Source organism: Atta colombica, unplaced genomic scaffold (genome assembly GCF_001594045.1).
Source record: "Atta colombica isolate Treedump-2 unplaced genomic scaffold, Acol1.0 scaffold78, whole genome shotgun sequence".
NCBI lineage: Eukaryota > Metazoa > Arthropoda > Insecta > Hymenoptera > Formicidae > Atta > Atta colombica.
Window position 1 is genome coordinate 32,314 of NW_017259570.1, and position 18,322 is coordinate 50,635.

The following is an 18,322-nucleotide window of genomic DNA, read 5'->3' on the forward strand; positions in this document are numbered from 1 at the left end:
AGAAGAAAAGTAGGTGGAAAGTATATATGTACACACAGAGTATGCACGGGAAAAAGTAGAGCGAAATATTAAAAAGCACTCAGCCGCTCTCGAAATTCATGTAATCTAGAAAATTGTAAAAGAGGGTCATCCCGGCGACTTTATCCCATAGGCGTGCCATGGTAAACAAACGAGACGCAATGAGTATTATTCTGCTGCACCTTCCCCACCTTTCTTCTGCATATCGCGAGGACTGAAGGAGGAGAAGGAGGGGTGGTAATCCAGGTTAAAGATACGTCACAAAATTAATGCGCCAATAAATATTTAGAGACGTATAATTTTCTTGTACGCTATGCAAAAGCGGCGAGCTGTACATTCATTCCGTCGCTATTTACTCTTTGCTCGTCGGACATTTATCATTTTTACGAGGGTGTATCGTTGGCGGAGAGTCGCGTAGGAGATGCGCGAGGAGGGAAGAAAGGCGCACGAGACCGTGGATTAGGGCGGAATATTGGAAATGAATTTAACTATACTCCGAAATTATTCGATTTAAATATGAAATGGCCGGCGTTTTCAGTTATGCACAACTGCAGAAAGGCAGATTTCTTAAACACGGTTCTCCTTTTCCTTTTTTCAATTTATATATACTGCGCCCCGAATAAAATCTATTAGTGCCTAAAAAAAGAAAAGCGACCGTCGCTCGTTCGCAAGCTCTCAACAGTATTCACACTGAAGCAAAACTATAAATACAATAAAATATTCATTGAATTAATGAAAATTGGTCCAATGAATTCTCATAATGGTTTAGATTATAAAACTGTTACTAGAATTTATTGCAAGAGAATGAATATGTAGTTATATAAATGAATTCAATTATTGTATCAATGAATTAATTACATTAAGTCGGACATTGATTAACGATCATTTATTAGATCAAAATTTTTTTCAATGCCCATTTACTGCGCGCCTATATATTTTATCTGTTTATTTTTAAAGAGGTTTTTGCGTTTGATGAAATATAAAACAAATCACATAATACACATATAAAGATTGATTATGGCAATAATATCTTGAAAAAATTTTATTTAATTTTTATTATACCGTTTTGAAAATATTTAATCCTAAATGTATGAAATTTTACAAGTATAATATGAAAACCTTATTCCATAGATATTTTTTCTTAATTTAATTTTCTACATTTGCATGTTAGACAAAAATTTCAAAAAGTTCCAAATACAAAGTAAATATTGAAATTTATTCTGATTAATTGAATTGATCGTACAATTTGAGAGAAATTTATATTCGTCAAGAATGTTTGTCAAATGGACACATACAGATACATTTTTATATGCATATTACCTATATAAAAATATTAATATTAAACTTACTAATAGCATTTTAAATTTACGTGGATAAATTACAATACGAGGCAATGAGCCAAGCACGATGTCAATATACAAAATTAAAGTTAATGTTTGACAAAATCAGTTAGAAGATTCCTCATCAGTGAAAGGATAATTTAATAAATTATTTAATATTTAATAAATTATATTATAAATGTTTAATAATATATAAGCAATGATTAAGCATAATAACTTTAACGAATATTATTGCTAATGCTTTTATATTCTTATTTTATATACACATCGTTTTATATACACATAATATAATAATTTAAAACTGTCTATTAACTAGGAAGTAGCACGAGAATGTCAGTGAGTCTTTCTATTCAGACTTTTTTCGGATTATCAAAATGTCGCACCTTCACTGAAAATATTTGTTTGTTTGTCTTATCGAAACATTAAAAATTATATTGATATCGAGATACATCTACGATCTGATTTTTTTTTACTCCAATGACTTGTACCTCTTAAGGGACGTGCATCTCTGATTCCCTACTGGCTTAAAAAGTATGTATCATTCTCGGAAAGAGAGATAATCGAAGCGGAACGCAATTGTATGAAAAAGAATAGTCTAACATGATGAAGTGAGAGAGAACGGTGATGATGGAGAATGATAGTTCGAAGGAAAAGATCGTGAACGAGGCAGGCGAGAGTCGAGCGAAATATTGGAAAGCTGGCTGCGCGGCAAGATAAAACGTTTCATAAAACAGACATCGATTCCGTATTACTTGGCGCCCACGTCGACGTGAATCGAGGGTCTTCGCCGGAGTGCTCCTCGAAAACCGCCTGCCGAAGGATAAAGGAACGGTCCTGCCGGCGCATAAAGGGAAGACGAAAGATACGCATTTCCTTATTGCATCTCTTGGCTGCGTATCTTCCCGCCCTTCGTCTCCGTCACTTTCTTCTATTCTCGCCACTTCTCAACCACATCCATTGCGTCGCATCTCCCCTGCGTCCCTCATCTATGCGAAATCTAAGGAAAGGAAATAAAAACTCTTGTGTGCTGGCAACGCATAAGCCTTGTGAACGCATTCAAGGTGAAAAGAAAGTACGGTACATTATTGCGAACGAAATGCGATTTTTTTCTTTTCTAAATTTAAACACAATACAATTGCATTCGTTCCATGTATTCTCACATTAGAATCTTGCGAATTATTCTATGTCACAAATATCAGGAGACATGACGTGGTAATTAATGTCGTGGTATTTTGCGAGACGTAATTATGGTACGTTAAATCTGATCTTTGTCATAAGAGAAAATGTCCTTTTATTAATAATTACAACGACATAATGTGTTACTCGTTGCGACGAAAGTAGTTTTATGATGATAGGATCCTCTGCTAAATTGCGTATATTTGTATGTGTGTGTGAGTGTGTGTGAAATTAATAATAATAACTTTCCTTCCGTACTGATCGTGAATTTCGTAACGTATATCGTCGCTTTCGTTAATAAAATACGTAATTTCACCGGCAGGAAGCTTTTGACATTACATTTACGTCAAACGAGATCCGATATTGCGCCACCGGGAAATTTTACGTTCCCATTAATATATAGTTACTATATTACACGTGCATATAATTGCAGTTAATGTCAAACAGGAATCGCTGAACGCGCACTCGTAAAATCTCATTTTAGAATTACTGCGAAACACGGAGCGGCAAAAATCAACTGTGAACATTTCTCTTTATTCCACCTCAGTTTCATCTTATTTTCAGTTTTCTTTGATTTCCATTATTTCGCAAATTTATTTTTCGCGCTATATTGCTGTCATTGTATTATCTTTGTGAATCTTCTTATCGTCTTCATTTCAAATTAAGAAGTTTCTGAGAGAGAGAGAGAGAGAGAGAGAGAGAGAGAGAGAGAGAGAAGAGCGAAAAAGAGAGAGAAAGAATCAGCTATCAGAATTTAATTCAATCATTCTTGTTGCATCTCAACAGTCGCTCAATTTTAAAATATTTTACATGAGCGCTAAACCATAATATAACGTAAATGCCGTAGATTATACCGAGCGGCATGATTATATTTTCCAATTATCCATTGTAATCAGCCAGCGTGGTTCGATTTGATTCGATTCGATCGCGCATATCGGTCCTTTTTCTTCAGCTAGGCTAGTATCTACGCAATATCGATGAAATGAGCGGTGTCCGTTCAAAATATCGGATAACACGGCTGCGATTTAATTGCGTTATCGCCGGCTACCTGAACGCGCCACGCCCCATTCTCTCTGCACCGCGCACGATAATTATTCCATCGATTTGAAATAATTATATTGGGCTCGTAAGCGGATAATACTCAGATACATGCTATCATGGTTCGTTGGGGCGGTCAATGAATCGCAATGCAAATTTTTTTTCCCCATCGTTCCTTTCAACCCCCCACGATCTCCATTGTCTACCGTCGTTCAGCAGAATCTCTTTGCGTAAGGTTGGAATTTCATTGGCCGGAAATTGTACGATCGTTTTCTATGTACATATCGGAATACCACCGGTCGTGCCATGAATTCTTGAAACTTCTGGTAATTGTCTTACAATTGTGCGGAAGAAAAAGAAACCCGACTATACAATGGCGCCGTATTGAACTTAAAGAATAGAACGCAAAATACAAAATAATTAAAAAAAATTTGAAAATTGTACGAGATCGATAGCATAAAAAAAGATAACATATATTTAAGATAACATACATTTAAGTTGTAAATTGATTAAATTAAATAACAAAGTAATCTTATTATCAATATAAGAGAGAGAAAGATATCATTTATTATATTATATGTAATTATTTTTACTAAATGGTTATAGCAATAATTGTTGCTTAAAAATAACCAATTATTTAAATAATTATTTGATTAAGCGGTTACTAACATGTTAGAAAAGAGTAACTTGATTAATAGCCTTAATGATTATTGCTTTTAATATATTAATTTAAATATACCAAAAATCTAAAAGTAGATTTCCAAAACAAACAATTATAATTACTAAATGTTTACTAATCGATTTCTGAACACAGCTATTAGATTATAAGGTATTAGTATTTATTCGCTATTAGTAGCTATTAGTAACTATTGTAACATAGCTAATCAGTTTATTAAATTGTGAACTTACCACAATATTCGAGATGGAAAGATATTACAAAATTATTTGAAAAGGTTCGATTCGAATTCTCATTTTTTTTTTAAATGGAAATATAAAGAATAATAGAACGATTCCGATTGGAAATTTTTTCAAATAGTCTTATAATAGTATTAGAATTTTAAGCATTATTGCTCTTATAAAAATATGGCTTGATGATAATAATAAGAAAGTTTAGTTTATTAATCGTTATTCTTCAAATTTAATAACGGTTAATAAAATTATTTCTCGATAATGGTTAATCAGTAAGAGATAATAGGATAATGCCTATCATCTACTCTATAATTATGGAATATTTTATATTCTTGGATTATAAGTTTAAGAGTTTCTAAAATGGATTTTTTTTTTCATTACAGAATCGATGCGCGAGAGAAGCCAGTAACGAAGGCACACCACTCATCGGATTCCGGCGTTTTTGGTCCACGCGCTTTTTTCCGAACGTCTTTTCCAAGTCCGGCGGTTCTGGTGATCGATGATATAAAGCGGCACGATGCGGCGACGTACAGATGTAGAGTGGATTTCCGGAAGGGCCAGACCCGCAGCTTCCGATATAATTTGACCGTGATCGGTGAGTACTAGTCTGTAAGAATTTAATGCAATATATATTCTGAATCTATAATTTTTTATATGTATTATTATAGACATTATTTTATGTGTATTATCTTTTTATATGTATTCCGTAAATGTGTTCTCTCTAAATCTGAATAATCACTGATATCAGTGCCAAGTATGCCACTGATAATCATAAAAAGTGAATTAAATGTGATATTCCTAACTTAGCTAATCTTTATTATGTGATATAACTGACCTTATTTAGTGCTTAAATTCAATATTGGAAAATTAAAATTAACCTGCAAATATCAATATTTTAGTTATATAATGCTCAAACATTCTTTCTTTTTTAATTGAACTTCACTGATTTATCAGTGCCACGTATGCCACTGAGTAATTAATGACTGTTTACTGATTTAGATTTAGAGAATATAAAAATATAAATAGTTATTAAATTTAAAACAATTAGACAAAGAGTAAGAGTTAAATTTTTTATGAATTCTACTTTAACCAATTGATTTCATATAAGTTTAGTTTCAATTTTTATCTTTAAATTATTTAAAGTTCTATATGGCTTCCAATATTTTTAAATTCTGTGGTTTCATCAAACTTTCGAGTTTAAATATATGCATGCAATATAAAACTAGATTCATTTAATTGAATGTTTTTTTTAAACATATATATATTTGTTTTAAACTTTTGCATAAGTTAACAGGAATAAAATAAAATCAACATTACGAAGATTAAATATCACCTTATATCAATTATAATAAATAATATGGCAATAATAATAGCAACATTTACATAAAAGTAGACTGTCGCTCTCCTTTTCCATTCAATCAAAGGAAGATCACGCAGCGAACTAATTTACTACGGCTTTAAAGAGAAGTCTTAAGCGCATATTACGTTCTCCTGGACGTTGGATGGAAAATGAGAGCCGAGGAAGGAGAGAAATAGTGGTTACATTTCGCTTGGGAAATCGATCAAGCTCGGCACGCACGTCACGCCGCGCCGCCGCGAAGAAACGATTCGTGGCGATCAGATCGAACATGAAGGGTATAGGTATACTATAGGTCGCTATTTCGCGAGGGCACGGCCCCGATCGATCTCTCACTTCAGTCGCGAACTTGCGACTGAACCGGAATATGCGTTACTTTCTATTCGCGCTACTTATTCGAGCACACACTCCCTCGCGTACGACCATTTTATCATCGCGTGCTGCCTTTCGCAGAACTCGGCGAAAGGTACGCCTCGACGTCGAAGAGACGTACAAACGTCCGATCAAGCAAATACTGAAGCGACCGCTGAAAAATGCATGATCGTGGTTGCGATTTTCTTTTATGCGCCTGCGGTTTTTCTGCCATGTGAATCGTATGATCCAAGCTTTCCCGATCCATTCTCGAGCGCATTGTTTCGAACAGAACTTGGACGCGACAAATTCAGATTTTTACATTATAAGAATATTAGATGAGTTTTTTGTAGCTAAACTAGTGTACACTTTTGGAACTTAAAATAGGATACGTTTAATATTTGGCGAAAGCGAGAAAGAGAATTTTTAATGCAGTCTAGCAGAAATAAAAAACCTATTATCAGTATGACATCCCATACAACAAACTTCTTGCCTATATTAGATTTTGGATTGATGATTAATGATTGTCAAGTCCTATTTTAGTCAATCACGATGCAGCAAGTTCATCGTGATTAGCTGAAATAGAACTGAGCAATCGTCAATTGTAAGCTGATACGAGTTTAAGGAAATAAGACGTTCTACGTCCTAAAGACGTTCTCAAGGCTTCTCTCAAATATATGTGAAATTCTGTATGTATTCCGCAACGAGCACGATGAGCTAACAAGTCCTAATCGCATGAACGACATCCGCAAAAATTCCTGTTCTCCATTACATTACGTATAAGCATAGTTGATTCTACTTCCGCTTCCTTTCTCTTGCAACTTGGAGTAATATCCGGGTACCACAGTGCGTTTTCTTTACCCGGATGTACGCGGTGCGTACAACGTTGGTCGGGTTGATCATAAAGTTCACATCATACAAAGATGTAACTTTCATGGAAACCCCACTCGGAACAGTCGCTTATAGCAAAGTACATTCGAATCTCGGGATATTCCGTATAGCTCGCGGCAAGAATATAACCTGAGAAATCCTACTCCCGATCCTTCCGATACCTGAATCCATCTTTGGCGCCTCTCTTCGCCGCTGCTATCGACTGAAGCGGAATAGTGACAGAGTGAGAGGGTACAAGAGAAAGAAAAAGAGCAGAGAGAGAGAGAGAGAGAGAGAGAGAGAGATTTGAAGCGACATGGAAAGGGATAAGGATAGTGAGAATGTAAGTGTCGCAGTGCAGATTCCCAGAAGACCCGACGACCAACATGAAATTCCCCTGCTGATCCCTCAGGCGATCTAACCCTTTCTAGTAATAGCCAGGCGCTCGTAGTGTTTTTGAAATGTTCGACTTGGAACACCCCACGTCGAATATCCATATAAGACCGCAAATACAGGTTATCTTAGAGTAAACGGATGATGGTTTTATTGACATATTCTTTCACGAGATTGAGATCCATTTTTCTATCGCGAGAATTTTTCTATCGTTACAAAAAACTTACAATTTATTACAACTTTCAAAATTTCAATACTCCATATATGTTTATACAATTATTTGTAATTGTCTCTCAGAAACAATTATATCAACATTCCATACAAATGACATCGTGTCAATTAAAAAGTATGATAAGCTTTTATGCACGCTTTATATCTCTCTCGTGGAAATTTAACATTTCGGGCGTTTTTCCTTTGTAAAATTGTCCTCGCACGTAGTTTTGAGCTCTAATTAAGCTGCACCAATATTTTTCGCCAAGAGAACTGATCGCAAAAGTGACACGTGCTGAGGGGACAATGCATTTTCCACTTCCTTATCCCTGCTTTGCCGACTACACTCGCCCGCACGTACTCTCAAAACGTTCGCCTGGAATCTGCCTCGCAAGGACCGAAGAACTCCGTCCAATTCAAACGTACTCGCGGTATTCCAAAAAGTAACAAACGAAATTGGCCCCCGCGGGTGCGGTATCAAACCTCACAGAGGACAAGGTATTTTCATCAGAGAAGATTGGTTCCCGAGAGTTTCTGGATTGCATCTCTCTCTTTCTCGCTCTCTTTCTCTCTCTCTCTCTCTCTCTCTCTCTCTCTCTCTCTTTCTCTCTCTCTTTCTCTTCCTCTCTCTTTAACGCTTTGCCTTTCCCCTCCTCTCTCTCTCTCTCTCTCTCTCTCTCTCTCTCTCTCTCTCTCTCTCTCTCTCTGTCTATTTTTTTCTTTTTTTCCGATTTTCCTGGGCTTTTCCGCGATAACCAGCAACGTCCTATGCCAGCGATGCAATGTCCGAGCGTCTCTTCCGCTTTATCTCTTTCCCTTGTTCGCATATTGCGGTGCTGAGAGACGAAAGAATACGTATCTGACCTCTTCGACGTTTAAGTTTGCATGAATGCGGCCGCCGACGTTGAGCGAATCCCGAGATGCCGTGTAACTTTTGTTATTTTCCAGAGTACTCCATCAGTCTCTTTAATCTTCTCCAGACATGAGAAACACTTTAAGATTCTTGTTGCTCTTTTTTGATGTACTTTCGGAAATACGTATATGAAATTTAACAGTGATATCATTTACACAGCTATTCTCTTGCAATCTTGTATTCGAATTGTAATGTATTATAAGTTAATCGAATTTGTTTATATTTACACATGGTATGTTACATATATATAACAAAATTATTTAAATTTTAAAGTTGTTATATTACTCATTATTTAACAGCTAAATGATGCAAAATAATTTTAAAATTTAAATAATTTGTATTATATTGGAATATTGCGCGTAAATATAACTCTGTAAAATATTAACTTTCATACTGATGCGTTATAAATACTTATAATAAATTAAATATACGCAAGATATATCTTTCAATATTTCAACACAAGGCTCTATTTTTAATACGAAGCATTTAATTCGAGTACGAAATTTAAATTTACATATCATTTATAATTTTTATTGCAACAATTGAATTGTAATGAACTACAAGTTGATCGAGTTTGTTTTGATTCATAATATTTAAACTGTCAAATTATTTTTATGGATTAATTTATAAAAATTTACATAAATATTTTGATTTTATATACTTTATTATATAAACAGTGAGTTGTGAAAAATAACAATTTTTTAATTTTAATAATTTTTATTATGTATAAAATATTGCGTATAAATATAATTGTGTAAAATATCACATTTTTAAATCGTCAAAGAAACGAATATCAAATTTACTGGAACTACACGAGGTACGTTGTAATCGCCACAGGGCTTCTCCTTATGTAAAGGATGTTATGTTGCAGATTACATAAGGTACGTGTACACGTGATGGACTACACGCGTATGTTCTTGCGGACACGACTGTGATATATTAACGCACACAAGCTCCAGACACTAGCGCGTGAGATGCACCGTCTTATAGATTAGGCTAATGCGTCAGTATTCTCGCGGTATTGTTACGCTATCGTGTTACAGCGCGCGCTGTGTTGCGGTATATACTAGGCGCAATATTATTATCCGTCGTAATCATGTAAGTGTATTACGCGCCGCAATAGTTAGTGTTCGTTATACTTACGTGAGTTTCATGAGCAACCTCTACCTCCTTCTTCCCCTGAAATGCGTGTCGTTACCTTACCAGTTTCGCGAGACACGGAAACGCAGTTTCATCCCCGAAACGCTAACGAGAAGTTGCGCAACGTTCCTCAAATGTAAATCTCGGAGGAGAACATCCGAACGTTTCTCCCGTCGCGAGTTTCTTTCCTCCCTTTTCCAATTATCACCTCTCTTTGAATCGCTGATCATTCTTATGTACGTAATTATCCGCCTCTCTTTCGCCTCTCTGTGAGAAGATAGAGACGAGCGGAGCGCTTCCTGAAGTTAGACGTGTCTCGCAGGCAGACGTCGATGAAAAGAAGGATAGCGCAGATTAGAGGAGCGAATTAGAATTTCAGAAATCCACGCGAACTTTCCGCGTTAGCTCGAGCCAAACTCCCACGGTGAATGGAGTGCGAAGAAGGAAGAACGCGAATGGACGTGGATGGACAAACCCCATCGTTAAATCTTCCCTTAATTAACCTAACCTTTTTCCTCTTGTTCATCCCTTTCTACTCCTTCTTTTCCCTTCCCTTTCTTTCTCTTTCTCGTAACTTCGTTTTCTAACGATTCTTCGCTTTGGCCTTCCCTTACAAGAAAATCTTCGTCTAAGTTTCCTCGCGAGGAAAAGAGACGCGCCGCTAGATCGAACCTCTCCCTGCACAGTTGAAATAATATCGGAAGATACTCGAGAACTCGGATAATGCAAGTCGAAATTAAGCTCAAAATAATATAAAGCGTCTTTTGTCGAGCTGTGGGGAGGCAGCTACGCGGCGCGTCTCTTCGAAATAATTCGAGACGAGCGAAAGCGGATTATCGGACGAAGTCGGTCGCAGAAGGAGTTCGGATTTGTGTTTTTCCTCGAGGATTTAATTCCTCGACTGTACAAAATGTTCCTTCTGCCGCGTCGTTAATATATACTTTGATAACACTCCATCGATCGCACAGCGACGTCAATTTCACTTATTCAAATAAAGACACCGATAGGATATAATTGAATCTTTCCATGTTGCCTTTTATATTTAATTGTTTACTACAAAATGGAAATATGAAAAATTACTGTGCGATAAAAAATTGTACACAAAATCCTTCGGAGTCATGTATCCTGAATTGCAATTCGTATCATAAAAAAAGTATGACGATGTCATGAACAATGTGCTTTTGAAATTACTCAAAAACTCGTGAAACTGTAATAAGCTACTGCAGAAAAAAAGATTCACAGGACGCGGCGTGTCGTCTCTCTGGACGAAGAAAATCAAAAATTGAACGATCGTTCCGCGATATTTCGCGTGCATGATTGCAAAAGTGGGCAGGTTTGCGAAGTTAATAATCCGATTCGAAGGACAAACGCCAGGCGCCGTTCTCGAAGGTACAAATAACATGAAACCCTTTGATGCGCACGTGACGCACGCAGATCGGCGAAAAATTCATCTTTGCCTCTTCAACCAAAGAGGCTGCCTTTGCAAAGCGCCGAGCAGAAATTTGTTCCACCCTTTTAAGCTAGCGTACATGGCTGCATGCGCTTACACATTTTCACACACATACACACACACACACACACACACACACACGCGCGCGCGCGCGAGGAACAATGAGGGAGCTTGTATCGAGGTCGGCAACCCTTTTTCCAGCGGGCATAGGGTATATTCTATGCGTCGACTAATAGGGTATAAGTGAGCTGCGTGTGAGAGGTGCAAAGGAAGAGTAAGAGCAGAAAAAGTAGCCTGTGCTATTCGCGGTCGTATAGTACCACATAATCGAGCTCCTTTGTGGAAGGGCTAATTAACCATTCTCTTCCTGCCAGTTTCGTTCCTACGTATTTGTGCAAATTAAATCGCAAGTCTATCGTTCCACTCTCTATTCGGACTTTCTCATCTAGCGAGCTAATACATATTATGGTTGCTATTCTGTTAATTAGACTTACTTTCTTCGACGGAGTTGCAGTTTCAGTTAATTCGATCACCTTGTTCCACATAATTGCGAAATAAGAACAGCATGAAAAACAATGTAGGCAAACGGTTATTTTATAGCTGATTATTTCACAGAGCTCATTCCTTGTGGCATATAGTGTGTCTGTACAGGTGTAAATAAATATTTGCACGAGCGCAACTTGTTGGGTAATCATTGTATTGTCTCATTAAGTCATTACCGTTACATTCAAGCCACGCTGACGATCGTATCGTTTGACGTCGTACGATCAGTTATTTATACGATTATTAGAATTATTGCGGTTATCAGACCATAAAATTTAATTAGCGGATAACTTGCATTGAAATTATTCCATTACGAAGCAAGTATTTCGCGATTAGCGTTAGGAGTTTCATGTAAGACACCGTGTGATTGTTGTATTTTGGTATGATTAATGTGCTTCATAATTAATTTAGCTTTCGCAAATGAATATCGTATGTAAATGTGATGAAGGATTATGAAAAGCGGAGAAGGAAGATATCGAACAATGACAGAATATCTGTTCAGATTAATAATTTCTTTATTATTATATATTTGCTGTTTTTATTATTATATATTCGCGGAATTCACAATTATTCTTCGAATTATTTCGGAAATAAGGATCATGGAATATGTCGGAATGGATTTCAATCAGAATTATTCCGTTTCTTCTAGAAAATACACTAGAAATCTAGGGAATAATTGAATCTATTACAACTTATTTCATGATAAATACACAATTACGCATATATAGAATGATGGGCTTTTGCCACGTTGATTGACAACGGGATTTAACGAATCTATCTAATCCATAGGCAGATATCTTTTTTCGTACAATTAAAACAATTAGGATAGGAAAAATGTAGAATTATTGAATGAAATTAAATATATTAAAATATATTTAATATATATAGAATGTATTAAAAGGCAATATTATATATTAAATATATATTAGTATATATTAAAATATAAGATTATCAATAAAGATTACTGATCAATAAAGATGGATTAGGTACAAGACTGGAAATTTGTGTATCAGTCAAAGACAGTCAATTTGTTAATATTTATAATAATTCCTCAACGATTCTTAAAGTTTATGCTATTTTGTACCGTCATTTCTTTAAATCCTAGTTATACATCAGACTCACTATTTTACAAAATTGTTTGTGACACATACGAATGATGTATGAAGCACTCGAAACATTAACCGACATGTTATTTTTACGAGAGCATAAAATACCACAGTACGCCGGCAACATCGAGATTTCTGTTCTTGTCGCTGCAACAAGCGCATGAATCGTAAGCCTCACAATCTTTCGCAAAGTACCACCCTCTGCGATAACAAATCGACCGCGATATTTCACTTGATAATAAGTAGCAAACTGACCGCAGCTAGGAGGGATTCATTCTCGTGGGTGGGGAAGAACCCACGGAATGCCGGAATGCGCCGGTGAGAAAAGAGTGCCGGAGCCACGGGATAAAAAGAGGTTAGAGAAGCTGGAAGAAGAGAGAGTGAGAGAAAGAGAGAGAAAGGGAGATTGGCAAACGGGATTCGAGATCGGAAAAACGGTCCGCGAAGTCGCATGAATTTATGGGAGACATAAATCCAAGTTGCCGGCTCGCGCGTACCACGATTTTCGGAAGCCTTTGCGGACGTCGGCTTCTCCGGACGGTTCGCGCCATCCAGCCTTCCTCGATAGAATTGGAAAAGACTATTCCCTTCCGTTCACAGACGAGATCGACGATCGTCACATGTGAAATGTGTTGTGTAAACGACGGATATAACAATTCGTAGTGGTCTTGAAGAGACCGACGATGCGGATATATCGATCTGAAAAGTGGAAAGGCAATTCTGACTTGGGATGAGATGACATGATGTTCCTTAGGAATTCCAATCCGTCGAGAAAGGAATCCGCATTCGCGAAAGGAATATTTATAACGATCCTTTCGATGTGTATTGCGGAGTTATTTTTCATTAAAATAGACGATCTAGAGAAGTAACGTTACGCTACGTCGCCATTTTGTCGACTGCACGTCGAGAATTTAATACGGCAAAATGAACCGGGCGCCAGAATGAAATCTAGAAGACCGACGATCTTTCATTAAAACGCGACTTTCACATGTTGCAACAAAACATAGCCCGCGTTTACGCGCGCCAGCACGTAATGGAAAGTGATTGATGATCTTTTATTAAAGCATCTTGCAGCCGCAACGCCGAGTATTTACCACGATGGGAAAACATTGTTTCTTAAATGAGAGAGAAGCGCAGACGGAATGGATTAATTTAAATATGACAATCAGGTTTATTGCAATTAGTTTCTCTCGATCTTGCGTGAATGTGTGATGATGCAATAGATTCCATTAATCATAAAATTATTCACTCAATATAAATTAGGTAAATTAGTGATACCGATCGAATAAAATTACGAAAAAATAATCCGTCAAATAAAAAAGAGATATTGGGTATAACATATATAGTCTTGATATTTTTGCCAATAACCACCCGATATCCGATTCCTTTCATCATAATTGCGTGCGGAACGATTGATCTCGTTATTTAACCTTACCATACATTTATTTATTATTTACATATTATATTATTTGAACTCTCAAATGAATCTCCTATACATTATATGCAGTGTATTGATCTTTTTTTTTATTCAAAAATTAACAATTTATTTATATTTCAAAATTTATTAAAATCAGTATATATGAAATGTGAGATAAATTTTCATATCGAATTATTATATATATAGAAAAAAATAGTAGATCAATCTCTTTTTCTTGAAATATATCATAATGACTAAATAAATATCTCATGGCGTTTCGTTTCGACAGCCGCATTTTTTTCTCATATATATAAATATTCTGCATTTACCATTTTAAGTGCTATCGTAAAATTAAATAATTAAATCGAGATTCGCACGGCATTCAAAAGACGAAAACGGCGAAATCTGCTGCAGTTGGACACGATAGCAGTAGGATTAAAGTCGCGTTACTGTAATGTAGCGAGTAGCCAGTAGTAAAACTGACTATTTTGGAGAGCCGTCAACTATTTTAGAGACATCTCGTCTCTCATCCGACATTTACCGAGTATCCACCGCGGTCTTGGTTTACTAAACTATGTGTGTATAGCGACGACACAACATACTCTCTGTTTCTCTCTATCTCTCTCTTTGTCTCCCTCTCACCGCCTCTCTTGTCGGCTTGAAACCCGTAAGTGCGAGCGTATCTATGTACGACGAGCGAACGTTGTCACCCGCGGCGTGATAAACTGCCGCGCGCTAACTACGCGAATTATTCCAAGTAGATGCCGGTGCTATGCGCAGTACTTGCTGAAGAAGTTTCGCCCGCACATCTCTCCAAGCCCTCGAGCCCTCGGCGCGTATAACGCGCGGCCGGAACAAACGGGGCGTGCGGACGTGCGGCTGTACGACGTGGGGGTGAGAACTTGAGGGTGGTAGTGTGGTGCGGACATTCCTTGTACTCCCCACCTTTCCTCCCCCTGGTACTATGATCTCACGAGGGTAACCAAAAACGGCTTGGTAATCGCGTTAGTTGCCGGAGGTATCCGAACACCTCGACTAATATCGCCCCCGCCCAAATTACGTCATCGTTTGCGGCTGATTCGAACTATCGGGGTCACCCTCTCGAAGTGCTGGAGAAACGGGCGAGGTCGCTCAAAGAGAATTTCTCGTTCTCACGGTTGGGTGCTCAGTTTATAATCCGAACCGAGTGTTCCGCACGTTGGCACACGCGTGTTTATGAAGTTTATTAAATAAATAAGAGGACAACCGTTTAATCCGCTTAATTATTAAATAACGACAAAGCGTACAGGCGAGGAAGGAGAGTCGCTTGAATTGTATGTTATTTTATGCATTTTGTTGGAAAATAATATAACCGCTGTGAATATAAAATTTGAAATATTTACGCATTGCACTCATTATGTACAATGTTGATTTATTAATAAGATCTTTTGTGGTTAAAATCATTTGGTTTTTGCTGATTGTTTTTGTAAATACTGAAACATTAATTACATTAAAATTATTTACATTTATAATCAAATATAAAAAATATAATAATATATAAATGTACAATAAAACATATATAATAATAATTAAAAAGTATGTTCATGTATGTATACATATCTATATTTAAGATAATAGATCAAAATTTTATATCTTTTAACTCGGAAGATTTTCTTCTCTTTAAAATGAATCCCATGACGTCAAAAGCTCATGAAAATAGTATCTGCTGAAGGTTAAAGTTTTCGGGTGAGACTCGAGACACTTCAAAGCGGTAAAATTTTCATGCATTTTTCCCAACGATGTTTCTTCAAGAGATCAATCCTATTCTAGCGGTCCCATCACAGTCGATCGATTTAATTGTGGGCGTCGACTCGATTCAGATGCAAATCAGACAGCAAACGAACCCTATTCGTTGTCGTGATTCGCGAGCCGACGGAATTCGGCATAAGATGTCCCTAAGAACGCTTCCTCTCTCTCTCTCTCTCTCTCTCTCTCTCTCTCTCTCTCTCTCTCTCTCTCACACACACACACACACACACACACACACACTCACTCACTCACTCACTCACTCACTCACTCACTCACTCACTCACTCACTCACTCACTCACTCACTCACTCTTGAGAACGAGTGTTCATTCTGCGAGTATGTGTCACTTTACTGTGGCGTAATGTTTCGCAAATATTGGCGTAGAAATCGGTTCCTTTACCTTCTGGCTTGGCCTTCCAGATTCTCGCTATCTGCACCCAGTCTCTCATACCTTTTTCCCCTTTCTCGTGCTTCTCGCCTGCAGCTGCAGTTGATCTGACTGCAGACGTCCAAATTGGCTCGATACATCCGACGAACGTGAAGCGAGTACATAACTCGATAAGTACACAAAATTTTCCTCGCCGTATCTCTACCGCCGAGAGACGAATATTTCAGCGGGCGCATATCTTTCCATCCTCTTCTTCCCTCGAAACATCTATGCGACATTCGACCCACCGCTGGGAACACATCACGATGACGGCATCGTCGTCGAGTGAGACCTTTATTGCATGTGACGATCGTTGGTCGTCTGTATAGAGTTTCTACCTTTTTTTTTTCTGACGAGTTACTATCGCCGCAATAAACGGAACGTACAAAATAGCGAGGTATTATTGAAACTATTGACTTTACGATGTGACCGGAGTTCACGCCGGATCGATGCCCCAGCCTGCCGCTTATATAATCGTACGTTACCGCGATAAATTCAGGGAGATCGCCGATGGTGCAGGGATCGGCTTTGCATAAGTCATCGATTGCGTGTTACATAACGCGTGAGTCTGTAAATATGCCTGGAGCAGCACGATAGAATGAAAATGTTCATTTCGATTGATAAATGTTTTTTCCTTCATCAATCAAAAAGCATATATTTTTATATTCATTTTTATGTTCGTTTTGATCTTTCAAGCGTTAATGATAAAGATTGATTATTTCCCTCTTTATACACTAAACAAATTATTGCAATTACCATAATACTTAACTGTATCTAGTTTTTTTTATATTCTCTAAATTCTTTGGAGTGAAATCTCACTCTTAAGAATAAAGATTGAACTCTTGAAAAAAAGTGCCTCAATTTTCAGTCTTTAAGAATGAGAGATTTTATTCTTCAGAACAAGATTCATTCTAAAAATTTTAGAGTATATTTATAGTTATTTTAGTCATACAAATATAATCAAAGTGGAGCTCCTAACTCCATCATTATTTTATTATGCAATTGTAATCACAAATACCAAAATTTTTCTCTCATAGTACATATATCAAGCATTTGCAATTTTATCGTGTCCCTCTCTGTGAAATAAGAATCTCTCGCCCTTATAGATTCGCGCCGAACAGCCACGAATATTCTGACGATCGGCCAGCAGATTTTAATATTTGCCATCATATCTCAGCGGGGCGAACTTTCAACGCGAGCTGACTCTCACTTAAAATCACTTTATACGAATCGCAAGCACTTTTTCATCCGTCATCGTTTCGCACCCCTCCTGAGTTCGAATATGGGTCCTGTTCTCTCGTCCCTTTTCCTCAACCCTTAACCCATATCCCATGGATAACTCGTAAGAATCCATTTCGCCCGTCGACGACTTCTGAAAACGCCCGCATTATTCTTACCGACCCTCGGCCTCTCTTTACATTATCCCGAAGACGTATGGTGTCGGATAACATTTTTCCCAGGTAACGTCAGCGACGTCGCAACTTGCATGCGATGACATAGCCAGCAGTTTCGCGGCGAGAAAGATTTCATAATGCTATGTAAGTATAAGCTAGTTTCGAGTTATCACTGCTTTGTTAACGCTTCATCTGGATTTTAACTCTCTTTTGAAAAGTTGCGAGAGCACGTGTGCGCATCGAATGCAACGGGAATACAGACGGTGAGAGTGGAAGATTAAATTGAAAAATTTCGAGCGGAATCGCATCGCCTGTATCAATTAATTTTCCTTATGAAATTGAGTTTATGAAAGTTATTTCAAAAATAATTTCGCGTGGTTCGTAAAATATGAAGGAAAAATCATGAAAAGCCGTTTAGAAAGCGGAATCGGGAAGAGAGAAGTATCAAACGGCCAAGGGGTATATGTAATATATATATATATA

General features: G+C 37.2%; 1 protein-coding gene across 1 annotated transcript in view; it reads left to right on the forward strand.

Moving 5' to 3' along the window:
• Positions 1-4,742: 4,742 nt before the first annotated feature.
• LOC108692573 (nephrin-like) overlaps positions 4,743-18,322 on the forward strand; it is a 95,857-nt gene continuing 82,277 nt past the window's right edge. Inside the window, exons 1-2 of the mRNA XM_018200887.1 lie at positions 4,743-4,753; positions 4,865-5,076. Coding sequence (XP_018056376.1) covers positions 4,743-4,753; positions 4,865-5,076 — 223 coding nt within the window. The remainder of the gene's footprint in view (positions 4,754-4,864; positions 5,077-18,322) is intronic.